The sequence below is a fragment of the Pipistrellus kuhlii genome, unplaced genomic scaffold (assembly GCF_014108245.1).
Source record: "Pipistrellus kuhlii isolate mPipKuh1 unplaced genomic scaffold, mPipKuh1.p scaffold_m20_p_2, whole genome shotgun sequence".
Taxonomy (NCBI): Eukaryota; Metazoa; Chordata; class Mammalia; order Chiroptera; family Vespertilionidae; genus Pipistrellus; species Pipistrellus kuhlii.
Window position 1 is genome coordinate 2,436,445 of NW_023425515.1, and position 18,154 is coordinate 2,454,598.

Below are 18,154 nucleotides of genomic sequence, written 5' to 3' on the forward strand. Positions count from 1 at the left end.
GCCCTGCTGAGTTCCGTTGGAGAGAAAGAGGCCAATCTATTAGCAACTACATCACGTGGAACTTTCAGACCAAGGTTTGGTGCTGCCTGCAGAGGTTTGACACAGGTACTTATAATTAGGAAAACACACCTATGCCTACATTTCCCACGCTCCGTCACTTCCTATACCCCCAGTTACTTTTGTGGGGACCGTGGTGCCTTAAAGAGCTGAACACACTGAAACCGGTTTGGCTCAGTAGATAGAGTGTCGGCCTGTAGACTGAAAGGTCCCAGGTTTGATTTCAGTCAAGGGCATGTGCCTTGGTTGTGGGCATATCCCCAGTAGGGGGTGTGCAGGAGGCAGCTGATTGATGTTTCTAACTCTCTCTCTCCCTTTCTCTGTAAAAAAATCAATAAAATATATATTTTTTAAAAAGGAGCTGAACACACCTGTTAACATGCTGGATGAGAGATAGGAACAGAAGGAGGCGGGGAAAAGAGGAAGCTGTTCAATGATAAAGAAACGCCCACCATGTCCCAAACCCACATGGGGACCCGGGTCTGCAAATCCCATTGCGTATCTTTTGGGGCAAACGCAAGGCCGCCGGTTCACCCTCTTACCTCCGTCCATGAGGTTGGCCCAGTAGATGACTCTGAAGCCCTGGAGGATGCCGTTCAGCGCCTCCTTGGACAGCGTGGACCAGGAAATGGATATGCTTTCTGGTGATGTTGCTATGGCTTGGACGTTTTCAGGGGGGTAGCTGGGCACTGGAATGAAATAATGAGAGTCTGTAATGATGGTGGGTGGTTTTATTAGCAGAGCAATACCGAATCAGCAACCTTAGTTTCATGTATCAATGCACAAGCCAAAGAAAACAACTGCTCTCGATTCCCAGAATTAAGGAAAACTGAATACTATAATATTGTCCCTGTGCAAGTATTATGGGCAACTCAGTAGAACATCACGAGTTTACGCCTATGTCCTAATAGGCTGCCTCAGTCTCTCTTTTCTTACTTCACTCTAAGGAGGTTGCCTCCGGCTGGAGGAGCTGTGAACATTCCGGATCTTACTGCCAGAGTGAAGGCCGGTTCTTGTCTGGTGTAGTGTCGTCACCCCTGTAATCTACGGGTTTAAGCTGCATTTACTTTGTACCACACGTCCCCTCTCTTTAGTAAAATCTGGGATGTATGCTGAAGCTGGTTTGGCTCCGTGGATAGAGCGTCAGCCTGTGGACTGGAAAGTCCCAGGTTCAATTCCGATCAAGGGCATGTACATTGGTTGTGGGCACATGCCCGGTGGCGGGTGTGCAGGGGGCAGCTGGTCAATGTTTCTCTCTCATTGATGTTTCTAGCTCTTTATCCCTCTTCCTTCCTCTCTGTACAAAATCAATAAAATATATTTAAAGAAAAATCTGGGATGCAAATTGTAAGTCTAGCTCCTGAAAAGTGTTAAAAAAAAAAAAAGCATGTCATCATAGCTCAATTACTGCCTCATCTGCCCCTGCAGCCCCCTTTCCATACTAAAACATTCTGTCCGGGGAAGGAGAGAAAATGGACTAAAATGCAGGTTAGGAAAATATTTGAAGTAGTGTCCCACATGGAGCTGAGGCAAAGCTTACATGCTGCCTGTAGGAGAGGGAAGGAAATACTGACTGAGCCATGTGCATTAATGGAAACTGCGCATCAGAGCATAAACCTGGGGCATATGTGGCAAAGATTGTGAAGGCGGAGAGAAAGCCCCCGTCTGTAGGTTCCCAGTTACCTAAGACTTCTCTTTCTCTAAAAGATGGCCAGAAACTCCCAATGGACGCCATCGATTTCTTCAAGAGAGGAAATTGTGCATTGATAAAGAAACGCCTCAAACCCATATAGCACAAGAGCTATTGCAATGCATGCTTGTTGCCTTCTTATCTGCTACTTATTCCTGCAGTTAACCCCACATCTCATCTCGGCACCCACAACACCCTGTTTCTGGACACCAGGGGGCACTGTCTTTCCAAGCACCACCATCAATCCTGGCTTTCAGGTTTCCTTCACAGTCCTGAAAAGCGAGAATTAATTCTTATGGTCACTAGGGGGCGCGCCAGCACCGTGAGATTTGCTCCAAAGTCCACTCATGGTGTGTTCCCTGATCTCAGATGCTTGAAAATAGAAAGCAATAATAACAACAACAACAACAACAACAACAAAAACAAAACAAACAAAAAAAAGAAAGAAAGAAAGAAAGAAAGAAAGAAAGAAAGAAAGAAAGAAAGAAAGAAAGAAAGGGGGGGGGGGGAATAACCCTCCTGAACATCGATTTGGGAGAAATTCTTAAAAAACGGGATTTCTGCATCCTGGTCAGAATGAGAGCCTGGTGCTATGAGGAAAAAGCCCAATTCTTGTTTGCAAATGCACGAGAATGGAGACCCCAACCACCAGCAGGCCAGCTGCCTCTGTCACTGCAAAGCCAGCCCAGCAGGGGCCAGGTTGTGGAGATCCAGCATCCCAACCAGAACAAACCCTGGAGGAAAAAAGCCAGGAGCCTGGGCCCAGCCCAGCGGACCTACCATCCTCGAGGGTGGTGGTGATGATTTCCTGAGAAGAAGGCCCCGTGCCGGCCCGGTTACATGCCTGCACCACCAGGCCGTACTGGGTGAACTTGTTGAGGTTGTCCAGGGTGTAGATCTCGCTGTCCCCGGTGGTGTCGATGCTGATGATGTTGAACTGGAAGTTGCCCCCAGTGCTGTACTCGCGGTAACCGATTTGGTAGCCTCGGATGATGCCATTTTGCAAATGTTTCTTGGGAGCCTGTGCAGGAGAGGAAAGAAGACGCTAAAGAAGACTCCACTGGAGGGAGAGCAGCGCCCACCCCTTTGTCAGGGAAGTGAAAATGAAATCGAATAACCACGGGAATAATAATAACAGAGTGTAGTCATGGGAACCGCATCAGGAGAAGCCACTGCAGGTAGAGGGCCTGCTCTCGGCCAGGGCTCTTCCTTCCCCTGGATGGATGAAGCAGCCAGCCCTGACTGCAGCCCCGTGACCCAGAGCCACCCGCCCCAGGGACACAGGAGGTCACAGGCATGAGGGACAGGGTGGGGTCTGGCACCGGGGCCTGTGCTCTCCACCCCTCCTCATGCTGCCATGGCTGGCTTCTCTAAGTGTTTTGGGACGAGGGCTTGTGTTTGTGGGGTCTCAGTGTACACCAGCCCTCACAAGGTCACCCAGCAAAATCTACTGCTCTGGACACTCGACCAGGTAGTTCCCAGCACAGGGGGACAGAATTTTTAAAAATATATTTTTATTGAGTTTTAGAAAGAGAGGGCGAGGGAGAGACAGAGAGAAGCACTGATGGAAGAGAGAAACATTGATAGGCTGTCTGCTGTACGAGGGGGCTTGTGCCCCAACCAGGAATCGAACCAGTGACCGGTGTACAGGATGATGCTCAACCAACCGCCACAGCGGCCGGTGCCAGAACTGATTAAAAAAAATGGTTCCTTCCTTCTTGGGGCTCACACTCGAAATGGAAATTCCAGAGGAAAGGCGTTTCCAGGTTGAAAGCTGGATGTGAAGGGGAGTCCACTGCTCACAGGATCATTATGGGTCATTTACGGCAATTTAAATTGGGCCAGGAGGGGCCTGATTTAGCTTCCCTCTGCTGATGGTGAAGGGTCCGCTCAGTCAAAGGCAGGGCAATTTTGGCTGACATGTTGGCCTTTTAAGAGAAACCAGATTCTTCTCAAACATGTTATAAGAACACCATCAAAGTGATGCTGTAAAGTAATAAAGGTTTTGTAGACTTTTAGGCAGTCAATAGACATGTGTATGTGCATATAAGTGTGCGTGTGTGTATTTTATATATACACGCACACTTATATGTGTGTTATGTATGCATGTGCTTATGTGTTGGAGTGCATGCATACATGTGCACGTGCATGCAGGTGTATGTATGTGAGCACATGTGTGTGCACGTGTGTATGCATTTCAGTACAAACCATGGATTTTGATCTCTCAGGGCTCTGAAATGTGTTTTCTGCCCTGAAAATGCTTAGCGATCCAGCTGGAGAGAGGAAACAAACACTTCAGGGGCCATAGAGAAGTCTGAAGTGTCCAAGTGTGCGGTAGTGGACGGTGAGGGCCAGCAGGCTTCCAGAAGTGGTGCGATGAGAGTGGTCGCAGCAGCCAGAAGAGGCAGAGCCCAGGTGGGCATGGAAGGGGAGGGGAGAGGATGGGTGGTGGGTGGAGCCTGCAGAGAGGGGCAGGGATAGGACAAAGCCAAGGAGGAGCCTAAACCACTGCAGTGGGCATGCAGATAGGAGAGCTGTCTGGGGGGCTAGTCCTTGGCCAGCAGACACAGGTGCACGAGGGCATCCACAGTGAGAAGGCAGAAGAAAGTGTGAGCAGCAGAGGCATGAATGAGTTCAGCAAATATTTATGGATTTGCCTAACAGGCCAACCTCCCCCTGGGCTCAGATGCCTCCAGCTGCCTTTAGGTGTGAGTTTGAGTGACACAGGAGCAGTAAAGTCACAGTTCTCTTTAGAGTCAGTTTCCTCCTTTATGGTTTTCTTGGATTCCCACTGTTTTTCTCAACTGCTCTGATTTCAGGCATTAACATGATGTTAACAGGTATCCATGGGACCGTCATGTGAACCACCGCTGTTTCAGTCGAGTAGGCACCACTAGACCCGAACTAACTGTAGTTATAAGCAAATGTCTACGCCAAGAACGTCAAACTCGAAGGCTCACATGGGGCCGAATAAACGAGGTATGTGGTCCAAGGACTGTGAGTTTGACATGCTTGTGCAGTCCTGTTTTCACATTAGTAACTATGACTTTTCACTTTGCTTTGAAATCCCATATGAAGATTTTAGATTTTGAGAATTTGATTACCTGGAATTTGTTTACCTGAATCACTGAATTGAATTTGTATCATTTAATTAATTATTACAATTAATTTTCCTGCAAAAGTAATCTAAAAGTCAAATTTAAAACAAAGAGACTTCTATTTCACACAGCTTTTAAATATGAAATACAGTGACCCCAGTAGAAAGGCTATGTTTTTTAAAAATTAGGTTTACACTCATTAGGTATCCTAATTTTTCAACAGAATCCCTGTGAAGCTTTTTTATTTTATTTTATTTTATTTTATTTTATTTTATTTTATTTTATTTTATTTTATTTTTTAAAGATTTTTAAAGAAGAGAGGAAGGGAAAAGGAGAGAGAGAAAAATATCGATGAGAGAGAAACATCCACCGGCTGCCTCCTGCACTTGAGCTCGAGCCTGCAACCTGAGCAAATGCCCTGACCCAGAATCAAACCCCAGCAAGCCTTTGGTGCAGGGAGGACACCCCGCCAGCTGAGCCACACCTGCCATGGCTCCCTGGGAGGCTTGCAGCCGCCCTCAGACACTAGGTCAGGGTCCCAGTATGAGGGCAACGAAGGCAGACCAAGAAGAAAGCATGAGGAAGGGGGAAAATGCCCACAAGAACATGTGTGCACACAGTAACCAGGTTAACAATACCCTCTGCAAGTAGAGGGACCTGCTTGCTGACATTTAGCTCCTTGGGTTTGGGGGCATTAATCACAGCTGTGATCTGTTTGCACAGTAGGTGGAGAAATCTGTCCCCCCCTCCCCATGGGTAAAAAACAACAACCCACAAACCATTCTAACTAGCTTAAATACAATAGACAGCATAGGTGTTTTTGTTCTGCCTGGTTTCAACAGTTTGTTAAAAATAAATAAATTTTGCCCGCCCAGCATGGCTCAGTGGTTGAGTGTTGACCTGTGAACCAGGAGATCACAGTTGGATTCCCAGTCAGGGCACGTGCCCGGGTTGTGGGCTCAATCCCCTGTAGGGGCCCTGCAGGAGACAGCTGATCGATGATCCTCTCTCATCATTGATATTTCTCTCTCTCTCCCTTTCTACCTGAAATAAAATAAAAATAAAAACATTTAAATAAATATTTACATTCTTCTTCTTTTTAAAAAATGTATTTTTATTGATTCCAGGAAGGAAGGAAGAGGGAGAGATAGAAACATCAATGATGAGAGATGTTTCTCCTGCACGCCCCCCAGTGGGGAACAACCCAAAAACCGGGGCATGTGCCCTTGACTGGAATCAAACCCGAACCCTTCAGTCCACAGGCAGATGTTCTATCCACTGAGCCAAAGCAGCTAGGGCTTTACATTCTTCTTAGAACTAAATTTTAATCCTGCTAGTCCTTCTTAGAATTAGATTTTAATCCTGCTATGCCATAGTTTTTGCTTTTTGTTTTTGCCTGTTAGATTCTTCTGAGCCCATTTATTTGGACTGTGTCACCCATTTATTTTTCTTTCTGAAAACAAGGATTCCAGAGAGTTTGTTCACATGCACAGCCAGCTGGCGGGTAATGTATGCTTTCAATTAGGATCATTCCAGACAGACCTATAGATTCCAAGCAAATCTCACCTCTTACTGCGCATTAAAGTAGGACTTTGGAAAGTATGTGAGTGGAAAAAAAAAAAACACACACACCTAAACCCTTCACTCTGCAGTTGGGAGTCAGCGGTCCGAGCCCCTCCCAGCAAGAGCCTGCTGGTCTTCCCAGACCGGGAGGGGACCCAGGGCCCTGTGTTTGCCTGTGCTCAGCACTCCTGAATGGACTGCAGTGCCAAGAGCAGGCCCCGCCTACTCACTGCCACGTTCACATGTGAGAATTCATTTATCGTCGTTCCCTATGGAATGCTCCTTTCCTTTCATTTACCTTTGGGTCCAGCAAAGATCCCAATTTCTTCCTTTTTGTCTCACAACCTGCCCTAGGTGGCCCTCTGGGCCCCCTTCCCAGCCTGGCCTTTATTTTCTTCCTATCCTCTCTCTCTAAAGCCTTCTTCCACCCTTCCCAGTGCCCTTCCTCCAGCCTCCTCGTCCCTCCCGCTCCCTCTGAGAAAAGGTCTCTTCCCATCTCCATGACAACAGTAGCACCTGTGTCTTGCTCGTCCATCCCAATCAGTCAGCAGCTGCCCCTGGCAGATTCCTCGCTCCTAAGAGAGCTGGTGCCAGCAGGGATGTGCGGGTGCGCAGGGCACCCTCGCTCGGATGTGAGTGATTAGCCAGGCATGGCTGCTTCTCAGAGCCACAGCCAGGCCCTGCTCCTGCCCCCTCCCCTGCCCACCACAGGGACTGCATTCGCAGGCAGCCAGGGCACTGCGGGGCGAGCGCACAGCCTCCACGGCAGAATTCCGCAGTCCGTGAGCACGCATGGCTCCTGCGTGCTGAGTGATTCCGTTGCAAAATGAATTGAAAATTCCCTTTGGATCCCTCCAAACTCAGGTGCAATGCACCCTGACCCATTTCCTTTGATGACGGGGTGGGGGCTGCCTTTGCATCTCCTCCAGCCTTCCCTGCCCCTTAGTGTACACAGGCAGGAACAGGCCTGGTCTGCGTGAGGCTTCGTGTGTGTGTGTGTGTGTGTGTGTGTGTGTGTGTGTGTGTAAGTGGGGGGGCAGTGCGCTGCGGTGACTCTGTGATTGAACGACAATGTGGCGCTTGCGGAGCTGAAGGTTCGTGCAGCACATTAGGGAAGGAATCTGGGAGAGGTGACTTCCCAAACAGAGGCAGAGGGAACCCAGGGAAGGGGTCACGTCACCGGAGCCAGCCATTGTGAGGACAGGGTGACAAAAGCAATCAGCATCCTCCACTGCACGGAGGAGCAGAGATGACCCAGGGTGGAGCAGAACGCCCAGGGTGACCTGGGGGAGGAGCTGGGGTGCTTGTCAGGGCGGGGATGTAGTGGGAGCTCAAGGAACACTGGGGCTCACCCTGAGCTTTGGAATCAGAAATCCATGAGGGGTCAGGGGGCTGGTGACCTGCATTGTAACAAGCCCAACAGGGGAGCCTGGTGCATGCTGGGGTCTGAGCACCCCGCTGTCACTGGGGAGTCATTAAAAAGCTGAGGATTGGCCTCACGTGGGATGGACGATTTAGCTAAAAAGCAATGACTCTGCATTCCCCGATTTTTCAGGTCACCGGTAACCCAATTTCCTGGTCGCTCTCTGCAGAACAATAGGGAATGGATGCAAATAGATTGGAGACCTTCACAGCTCTGTAAGTCACCCTGGAGTGAGGGGACACGTGGCACCTGGGCCTTGGCTACAGAAGGGACAGACACCCAGCTGGATGGAGCAGAGCTGTGGCTCCATCAAGGACTCACAGCACAGCCTCCCCAGGTGAATGGACCGTAGCTTTGGAGGGAATGAAGTCAGAGAGAGGAGAAATCTCATGTCATTGCCTCCAAGCGTGTTTTCATTTCTGTCTCTTCTTAGAGTCAAATTACACTATGTAATTTGGTCTTATACAGGTAAGTACGGCCGACCATGTGCCCCCCACCCCCTTCCCCAACATTGCTGTCCATCGAGGGCTAGGAAAGGGTGAGGGAGGTCTGAAATAAAGAGTGGGCACATGATCTGACAATGAGATGTGCTCAGAACAACGAAGATATTTCATTCAGGTTTGAGAAATGATTTCAGAGAGGAAGGGAGACAGAGAGGGAGAGATGGCAACATCAATGGTGAAAGAGAATCACTGGTGACTGCCTCCCTCATGTCCTCTATTGGGGATCGAGCTCACAGCCCAAACTTGTGTCCTGTCCGGGAATTGAACCATGACCTCCTGGTTCATAGGTCGATACTCAACCACTGAGCAACTATGTCCAGGCTCTGTCTAGCATTTTATTTTATTTTTTAAGTATTTTTTTTTCTGTCCAGTATTTTAAATGATGAAGGTAACATCAGCCTGTTTGCCTTGGCTTGGAAGAGATGTCTGCAACATAGCAGGTGTCATTTGATGTCTATGGACTTCTTGTTTAGACATAGTTTTTTTTTTTTTTTTAATTTTCTTTTTCATTCTAATTCTGCGCTCCAAGTACTAACTTATCTACCTCATTTGATTTCTCTAATGAAATGAAAAAAGTCACCAGCAAGTTGGCTCCATGACAGCAAAGAAAATTAAGCACATTAAATAGTGTACACTCATCAGCTCCTTCCACGGATTCCATTCCATTTATGTATAGTCATGTGCTGCTTAACAACAGGACATGTTCTGAAAAATGTGTCCTTAAGTGGTTTTGTTGTTGCATGAACATCACAGAACACACTTATGCAAATGATGGGATAGTCCACTGTGCACCTGGGCCGTGCGGGTTACCACCTTCATACGTGCTGTTTGTTATGGACAGAGGCATCCTTATGCCATATTCACTTTAATGTGACCTTCAGATTTGTTCTCTGCGAAAAGTGGAGTCGGTATTTTATGAAAACCAGTAAAACTATACCACAGGCAGTCTTTTGAATGTTTTTCTTGAAATTACTACTTCTTTATCTATTACTAGATTATTTTATATACAAAAGTTATTCATCAGGAAAATGTCATAATATTTGCATTTACTGGGACATCTTTGCTATCAGAAAGGACCCTGCTGTCCAGAGCCATCAGAGGGTTGAGCATCCAGAATGGGGATCAAATCTGGGCTGTTATTCAAGGAACAACCTACATACTCTACCTGCTCTCATGTCCTCTGTTCCCAACTCTCTCCAGCCTGTGCTATGAGCAGAACAGGAAGAGAACTTGCCAATGAGATGCGCTGTTATCTATTTGGCCATGACATAAGGGAAAGGGCACTCAGACTGACACTGCTGAAAAGGGTTCAGGTCTCAGCAATGACAAAGCAACTCGCTCAAGGTCATTTTTTATTGATGTAGAGACCAGAAGATATCTAATCTTCTTGAAGTCCAATCCTAAGTCACCTTCATACTATGTCACAGTATTCTTATTTTACACAATTTACTTGCTGTAGATGCATTTATGCTAATCCTACTTTATGCATAATATAAGGGCATACTGTCCAGTTACATTTGAATGTATACTTCTAATTTTTCACTGTAAGTATAACATGGTCATACACATCTATGACACTAAGTTTTCATTGCTAAAATTACTTATAGTGTGCTTACTAGATGAGTAAGTAATTTTTAGTATTATCCTGACCTAAGCAATTATTATACTAATAACCTAACTTTAGAACTTGGAATCCACTTATAAAGTCTGATGTTGATGTACTAAATCAAGAAAGACCTAGGGCTGCTCATCAATAGAAGTCAAGAATGTGCCCAGCCACCATGGCTCTGTGGTTGAGCGTTGGCCTATAAATCAGGAGGTCATGGTTCAATTCCTGGTCAGGTTAGGGCACAGGTCCAGGTTGTGGGCTCCATATCCAGTTTGGGGGTGTGCAGGAGGCAGCTCATCAATGATTCTCTCTCATCATTGATGTTTCTCTCTCTTTCCCCCTCTCCTTTCCTCTCTGAAATCAATATTATATATATATATATATATATATATATATATATATATATATAAATATATTTTATTGATTTTTTACAGAGAGGAAGGGAGAGAGCTAGAGAGCTAGAAATGTCAATGAGAGAGAAACATCGACCAGCTGCCTCTTGCACACCCCCTACTGGGGATGTGCCTGCAACCCAGGTACATGCCCTTGACCAAAATCGAACCTGGGACCTTTCAGTCTGCAGAACGACGCTCTACCACTGAGCCAAACCGGTTTCGGCTAAATATATATATTTTTAAAAGTCCAAAATGCTCTTGTAATTGTAGCCTTAGTTCTTACTCATTAATCTTACTTGCATTTTGATGCTCAACCACTGAGCCATGCCAGCCAGGCTCTTACTTGCATTTTTAATAAAAATTCTCTAAGTAAAAGAAAACAAGGCCATCCTTGCTTTCCAGATCCTAGTAACCTGCTAGCTTATAACCTAACCATCTAAAGAGAACTGTCCTCTGACGCCCTACACGGTGCTGGGTTCACCCAGGCTCCATGCAAAGCTTTCAGAAGAAACCATCTGAAAGGATTGCCAACTGGGGAATGTACATGGCCTCTGTCCTAGTCTCTAGTCCAAGTTCAATTTATGTCCTGTCAGGGTCCATTAGCCGGAGAGGCACAGCTTTCTACTGGGACTGAATGGAGACATGTTTCCTATGCTGAGCCCCAGCCAAGGTCTCCCCCAGCACGCCCGGGTGTTAGACCTGGATCCCACACTCTTGGCAGCAGAACTGCTTTTGTGCAAGTGGCAGCATCTTCTCACTGCACTTGGAGGTAGGGAACCAAGAGGACTGCCTGCTGGGGGTGGGAGGCCAGCCAGCGGCCTTCCACGGGCCGCTGTTGGCTGTGCTCTGGGAAGATAACTGGGGGTTTTGGAGAAGACCAATCACAGACCTACACTTAGAGGGCTAATTCAGTGGACAGATGGACAGGGATGTAGACTCCATCCCAAACGATGCAAATAAGCAATGAATGGCTGTAGGAATGGTCTCTGTATAGTTTATATACCCACAGAAAGTAAGATGGGTATGTAGTCAGGTAAGGCTTTCTAAGGAGTCCAGAGGCTTTCAAAGGAAAAACTTCCCTCCTTGATATAAATTATTTAACACAAATGTGAACACTGGGAGTGATTCCAGTATTTCTTTAATAAAATTAACTGCTTCTACTGAAGATTTAGTGAACAAACAAATATTTCCTCTACCTTCACAATGCTTATAGTCTAGTCATCCATAATAAGTCAAGAGAGAAGGATCATACTCTATATGAATGATCCAAAGATTTTGAAATTTTAGTTTTTTATGCTCTCTTGTTACAGGGGAAAGACTTATTAAAGTAAAGAGGGCTGACAGTCCCTTAAGCACTCATAAGCATGAAGGCCATCAGGCTTTTTGATAAAGATGCTATATAAATCCAACCGTAGCACCAACTTATTTGTTCATAAAAGTAAACTTTTCTAATGTTTCATAGCCTAAGGATTAAAGCAAGAGTGAAACATTTAAGCAAAATTAATTCCACTGATATAGAAACATAGAGTGTTGACTTACTCAAGTTACTCTACTTATACAATAGTTCGGTAAGAAAATGGCAGCAGGTAAAAAATGTCCATTTTCCCTGTGTTCTCTAACTCGAATGGGGTCGGGGGGAATTTATAACATGAGGGTGGAAGGAATCAGAAAAGACACTGGTACTTGTTGAATCTTACTGTGGTGAGCCACCATCTTGGCCTGCACAGGCACCCATGTATGAGTTGCTTAGAAGCCCACAGGCAGTGGGGCAGCTGGGGTGGGGTCCTCACTGTGATAGCCCTCTGATCTTAGGTATGTCCTTCCAGCTTCAGGAACCCCCTCCGTGGAAAATGGGGTCCTCCCAGGGCTCAGACCTTATGACAGAATCATGCAAGCGATGGGTGCGGCACTGGCAGAGAGCAGGTGCTCAGGGAGATGCCTGGCCCAGGACTCCCAGGATGCACCTGGGCACCGAGCAGGTGCTCCTTTCCCAACACGCATGCCATTTCCTGGAGGCAGAGGGGTTTCAGGGCGGGAGCCGAGTGGAGACCGCAGCTCATTAAATCATTCCGATGAAGGTCACTGGCTTTACAAGCAGGCTTAGCCCTTTCCCACTGCAAGAGCTCATCGTGGCAGCATATAATAGATGGTAATGAAGGCCCAATTAGGTAGAATTATTGGGGATTGTGGGGATACGGTGTTCTCATTAAGAACACTCTTCAGATTGCTGATATTTAATTATGTCCCCAAATACTCCATATTCATACTTTATGGAAGCCATGTACATGACTCTTCTGGAACACGGCTTCCCCTAAATAAAATCTTGGCCAGAGGGTATGACACTGGGGCTCAAGAAAGTGGTACAGCTGTCAGGATTTTTATCCCGAGTCCTCAGACTCCCCATGGTTTTCAGCACCGCAGAACTTAAGCAAAAAAATCTCATTATTTGGGACAGCCCGTGGCTCTAAAAATATTCCTCATTCAAAACAAAATGTTTACATCAATAGGAAAAACATCTCTGCCTCACGTCTCTCTGGAGAAATGTTTTGCAATCAAAGATGAATGAGACACTCCCTGCCTCTGAGAAGCCCAGAGAACAGCAGAGGATGCAGAGACCTTATGATGGGAACAGCAGTGAGCCATCTCTAAGGGTAACGGGTGACACAGAGGATCAAACGACAACTGCCACCTTGGAGATCCACACCTGGCCACCGAGAGGCACACCAGATGGGAGGGCTGAGTGAGGGTGACTGCACAGGCGAGGGGAGAAGGGCATGAAGAGTGTGCAATGGCAGAGGAGAAGGAGAGAGATGGACAGCTCGGGGGACCTGCATGGTCTCCCATAACTGGGAGAAGGACCAAACGACAAACTTGTAACAGGCCCTGCAGCCTGAGTTTGACCGGCCTAGAGCGTCTTTTGGGTTTTGGTCACTCTTCAGTAGGCCTGAGGCCCCTGTGCCAGACTTGATAATGCCAACATTAGAAATTTTCCTTTGACAAAAGAATTAACAAATAAAAGGGGAAAGCTGCTCATTTTGCTGACAGCAGGTGTATGTTACAGAAGGGTTGCTGGTAGAATAGTTAAGTTGAACATCTGTCCCCGGAGTTATAGAAAGCCACTGCCCTGGCCGTTAAGAGGTTTAGCAACTACAGGAGCCATTTTCCCACCCAAACCCCAGAACTCTTCTCCCTCCTAAGGCGCGTCCCTCCTTGGAGCACATCCTTTACCTCCCATCAGTTGCCTGTGACCCTGAGTGAATGAGTTCCACCACAGTCTTACATACAATCCCGGTGTTCGCATCCCAGCTGCCTGCGGTGGGCTCCCTCCTGGGCTAACCTAACTGCTCCTTTCCTTCCGCCCTTCCTCCTCCTCCTCTCCTGCAACCTCCCGACACTAACTGTAAACCGGGAACTTTTCCCATGTACGCACCATGCCATATCCCGCTTTGCATCTGCTTTAGATGACGGATGAGCACACAATGTGGTTGAGTGGGACACTCTCCGTATGTAATCGGGCCAACGAAGGGGCAGCCCTTACCTCATCCGGTGTGAGATCAGCCACAGGCCCGTCTGTGTGCGGACAGGCCGGTCAACAACCCCCGCTATGGAGACAGATGCCTGTTCCGTGAACAGCATCCTACAACCGGTTCACGATCGCATGGGAACAAGGCTTCCTCTGAAGGCCCATGCCGCGTTCATGCTTTCGGCGTTCAGAGGAAATTTAACTGCAATCACTGCCTTTGCTGCTGCGTTTGATGGAGATGAAAGAAGGTGAAGCCCTTAGAGCCTGAAGGGTTCCCATGCTTAGTTACAAGGGCTCTGTGGACAGACACCTCTCTCAAGCAGGCCCCCAAAAGCTATAGGGGCCACAGAAATCGCTGGCCTTTTTTCAGGGGTGCTCACATGACAGGGAACAAGGAGGGCGAGTAGGTGAGACTTCCCAGCCTTTCATCCAGCCAGAGCGAGCCAGTGCTTCGTTTGTAGAGTGGCTGGGGCGCGGGAGGGGTCAGGGCTTGCTGAGTGCCTTTCACGACACGTGTGTGATGCTCACAGCTGGCGGATGTGCTCACAAAGACGAATGACCCCCTCCCCCCACTGCGGCCGGACTGTCTGAACAGCTGAACCCTCGTGCCTGCTGCCTGCTGGCATCGCAACTCACTGACACAAAGGGGCCTGCCGCGGGGGCTCATGTGAACAACAAAGGGGTTCCCACCCCTGCAATGAAAACCCCCTTTAGACGGACGTTGGGCACTGAGTGACAGAGCTCAGCTCCAAGGGGAAAACAAGGACGGGCTTGGTTTTGATGGTTCCAGGAAGGGTGTGCCTGAGAGTCCTCACTGGGCCCCTTCCCCTTCTCGGAGTGAGAAGACAGGAAAAAGGGGGAGGCAAGAGGCAAGGAGAAACCCATGCATTGAGAGAAACCCGGAATGGGATGGGTGAGCGTAACTTCACAGATGTTTTGACCCAACAACAAGCACCCGAGTTACAGTGGAGTTTGGCCCAAAGTAGTTGTTTCCAAGAGCACACGAAGGGGTGACTAGTTCTCAACGCAGTTTTACCCACCAGGTAAGTGACGCCAGGTGAGGTCCCCGGGGAACGGTGACTAATGTACTAGTCTGTGACGAGCTGGCACCGGAATAAGGCTCTACAGCTTGCTCTATTGGGAGCTTTGCTGTGGAACCCTGGGAGAGACAAAGCAGCCTTCTGTCTGCACGTGACTCAAGCTTCCTTCCTCTTCCAGCAATGGCCAAGGCCCCCTGCTGGCCAGTAGCATCTGCACCTGCCAGCTGAACATGAGGGACCATTGCATGGGATGCAGCCTGCTGGATGGTGAGGAAAGGGTGGGCTGGGGGTGTGTGCTCAAGGACACAGCTAGCAGGTGGCACAGGGAGGACTTCTCTCCTTCCTGCCAGCTCAGTGGGCTCGCCACACACCGTGATTGCCACTTAGGAAAAGCAATTAGAAACGGTCTCCCCAAGGGGGCAATCAGAGGTGCACTCAGGCAGTCTTTCCACGATTTGTCTGGAGACCAGCACTTAGGACTCAATCAGGATTCAAAGAATAAAAATAAGACACAGCCCTGCCACTCTCTGTGGATGTGTAATTTGCTGTAAAAGTATGAGAAATGTGGACACAGATCCTGAATTTTAAGAAAAGGGCTTTTAACCTAATTTGGCAGAACTGAATGTTAGTGTCTCAGCATCGTAACAGGTAACATGAGTGAGGTGTTCGCCTCCATGGAAACCGTGCCGGGAAAGCAAGTGTCTGCATGGTTTACCTTCCAGGTGACCCTGATGCTCTGAGACGAGATGGGCTCCAGGTGGACTTCCTGAGGTGGGCCATCAGGAGCTGAAAGACCAAAATCCCCCCACACACCGTTAGAGGCGGGTTCCACACGGACTGACACCTACACAGCAGGGCCAGGCCCGAAGACAGGCTGCTCAGCACCAACACGCGTGTTGGGGGGCACACCAATCTGGCAGAGTCACTGCGCACTGAGGACCCGGGAAAAGTGACTCTCCAGGGTGTCCTCACCTTCTTCTTCTCCATGGCCTTGACAACTTGATCAGTAAACTCAAGTGTGAGCAAGTCAATGGGTAACATAAGACATTTCTTTTATAAACTCTGCCTGGGGAGTTGTTGAGTGAAGGCCCTTCTCCTTTCCTTGGAAGTCTCTGTTAGTGACAAGGCTTTGGGGTTGACCAGCTACTCAGAGATACTGAAGTAGAGAGAGAGAGAGAGAGAGAGAGAGAGAGAGAGAGAGAGAGAGAGAGAGAGAGAGGATCCTTCTGCCTGAGTCTCTGTGTTTGCTTTAGTTCTTCATACTTTCCAATTAAAAATTCTTGTTAACTAGGGGCCATGGCCACAAATGGCAGAAGCAAAGTTAAAAAGCAAAAGTGTTCATCTCACACCAACCTATTTCTAATGGCTATTGGGTTCCAATTACATCTAGTTACAGTCAATTAGCACGTATCAGAAATGTACTGTGTGCCCAGTACATCGTGTAGAACTAAGGGCTGTAGAGCATGCTTGTCCCCCTGAGTTTGTGATCTAACCAGGACAGATGAGATGACACAGCTATAGTCAAGTGTCATCTGAGAAGCAGAAGCAAACAGAGGCCCAGGAGTCAGCAGGGAGGGACCGTTTTGAATGGAAAGGTGTTGTTGGGTTGATGACTGCAGTCACAAAGCCCATTTCTGTGGACACGATGCCCTTGGCAGAAGGGTGAGGAGCACAGGGGCTAAGAAAGCAGAAGTAGTGAATGTAAGCTCGTTGTGAAGAATTTGAAAGTGAAAGGAAGAGTAGAGATGGAGGTCAGATTGGAGACTGGCAAGGTCAAGGGAAGTGTTTCCCTTTTTTTCAGAGAAAGGAATTTTGAGCAATAACAGGATGCACAGGTGCTTCTTGTCTTGCCAGGGGTTATGTCCTAATGAACCCACTGACAGTTGAAATCATCGTAAATAAAAATAAATTTAATACCACACCATAGTCTATGGTTATTCACCCTTGTGATCACGTGGCTGGGAGCTGTGGCTCCCTGCACCTACCCAGCCTCACCAACATATCATCCAATGTATTGCTAGCCCAGGAAGAGGTCAACATTCACTTGGGAGTATGGTTTCTACTGAATGCATATCACTTTGGCACCATCATAAAGTCAAAAAATCAAAAGTCATCTCAGCCAGTGTGCTCAATGGTTGAGCATCAACCCATGAACCAGGAGGCCATGGTTGGAGTCCTAGTCACATGCCCGGGTTGTGGGCTCAATTTCCAGTGTGGGATATATAGGAGGCAGCTGATCAATGATTTTCTCTGATCATTGATGTGTCTATCTCTCTCTCCTTCTCCCTTCCTCTCTCTAAAATCAACAAAAGCATGATTAAAAAATCATAAATGGAACCATCATAAGTCAGAGACTGTCTGTAGTTGCTAAGTTGACGGGCATTTCACTCTTTCTTCCTGAGTTCACATTCAGACTTACCACTTAGTAGATGTGGGAGGTTTGTTTGTTTGTTGGTTGGTTGGTTTTGCTTTGCTTTTGCAAGCAGGTTACATAACTTCTCTGTGCCTCAGTCCCCTTCTCTATATAACGGGACGATAAAATTCATATCATAATGTTCTGTAAACAACCTAAGACACATGTTGGAGCTGTGGCCAATATAATTAGGAATATTTTTTTTGGCACTGCATTTTCCATTCTAAGTTTCTAAAATATTGTAATAAAAACTTCATATTAAAAATTAGTCTGCTTTCCCAATTTTAGCCTTTCCTTACAGCACCTGAGTTGTAATTTTTTTCATGGGCCTCATCTCATTGCAAAGAAACAATTTCTGTAAAATTATAGTCTAAGGAAGATTGAATTTCTAATGCTGAAAGTACTGAAGATCAGCAATTATGTATCAATTTATTTAACTAAATTGGAAAGCTGTATTGACCTTGACATTTAAGAATTAATATACATGTTTTTGAAGGGCAACTCTAATATATAAAGTATAATCTCCTGTTTTAAAATAAAACAAAACAGAATAGTTAGCTCTTCCCTGAGGGAGGAAGAAGGCTAGAAATAAGAATTAATAATGAATGTGATTTTCCAAAATAAATTATCTGCATTTCTACAGAAGCCCAAACTGTTCAATCAGTAAAACAGTCATAGGTGAAGACAAAACGTACAGTTCCTAATGTTTTTACCAGGCAAGGCGACTTTTACCAATTCTGTATGGCTGGAACTACAGTGAAGGCAGGAGGTTGGGCACTGCTGGACCCACAGGTCTCCCCTCTTGCTTCCTCTTGGGTCACTCAGGCTGGCTCCGCCTTT

The 18,154-nt window shown here is 47.1% G+C and overlaps 1 protein-coding gene across 3 annotated transcripts in view; it reads right to left on the reverse strand.

The window, feature by feature from the left end:
- Nucleotides 1–18,154, reverse strand: part of DSCAM (DS cell adhesion molecule) — a 394,883-nt gene that overhangs the window by 76,733 nt on the left and 299,996 nt on the right. For all 3 annotated transcript variants that reach the window (XR_006742300.1, XM_036446831.2, XM_036446832.2), the window contains exons 16-18: nucleotides 15,617–15,687; nucleotides 2,528–2,768; nucleotides 600–746 (exon numbers count right to left, since the gene is read on the reverse strand). Coding sequence is in view for 2 of the 3 variants with exons in the window: in XM_036446831.2 (XP_036302724.1) it covers nucleotides 600–746; nucleotides 2,528–2,768; nucleotides 15,617–15,687 (459 nt within the window). In the remaining variant the exon portion in view is untranslated. The remainder of the gene's footprint in view (nucleotides 1–599; nucleotides 747–2,527; nucleotides 2,769–15,616; nucleotides 15,688–18,154) is intronic.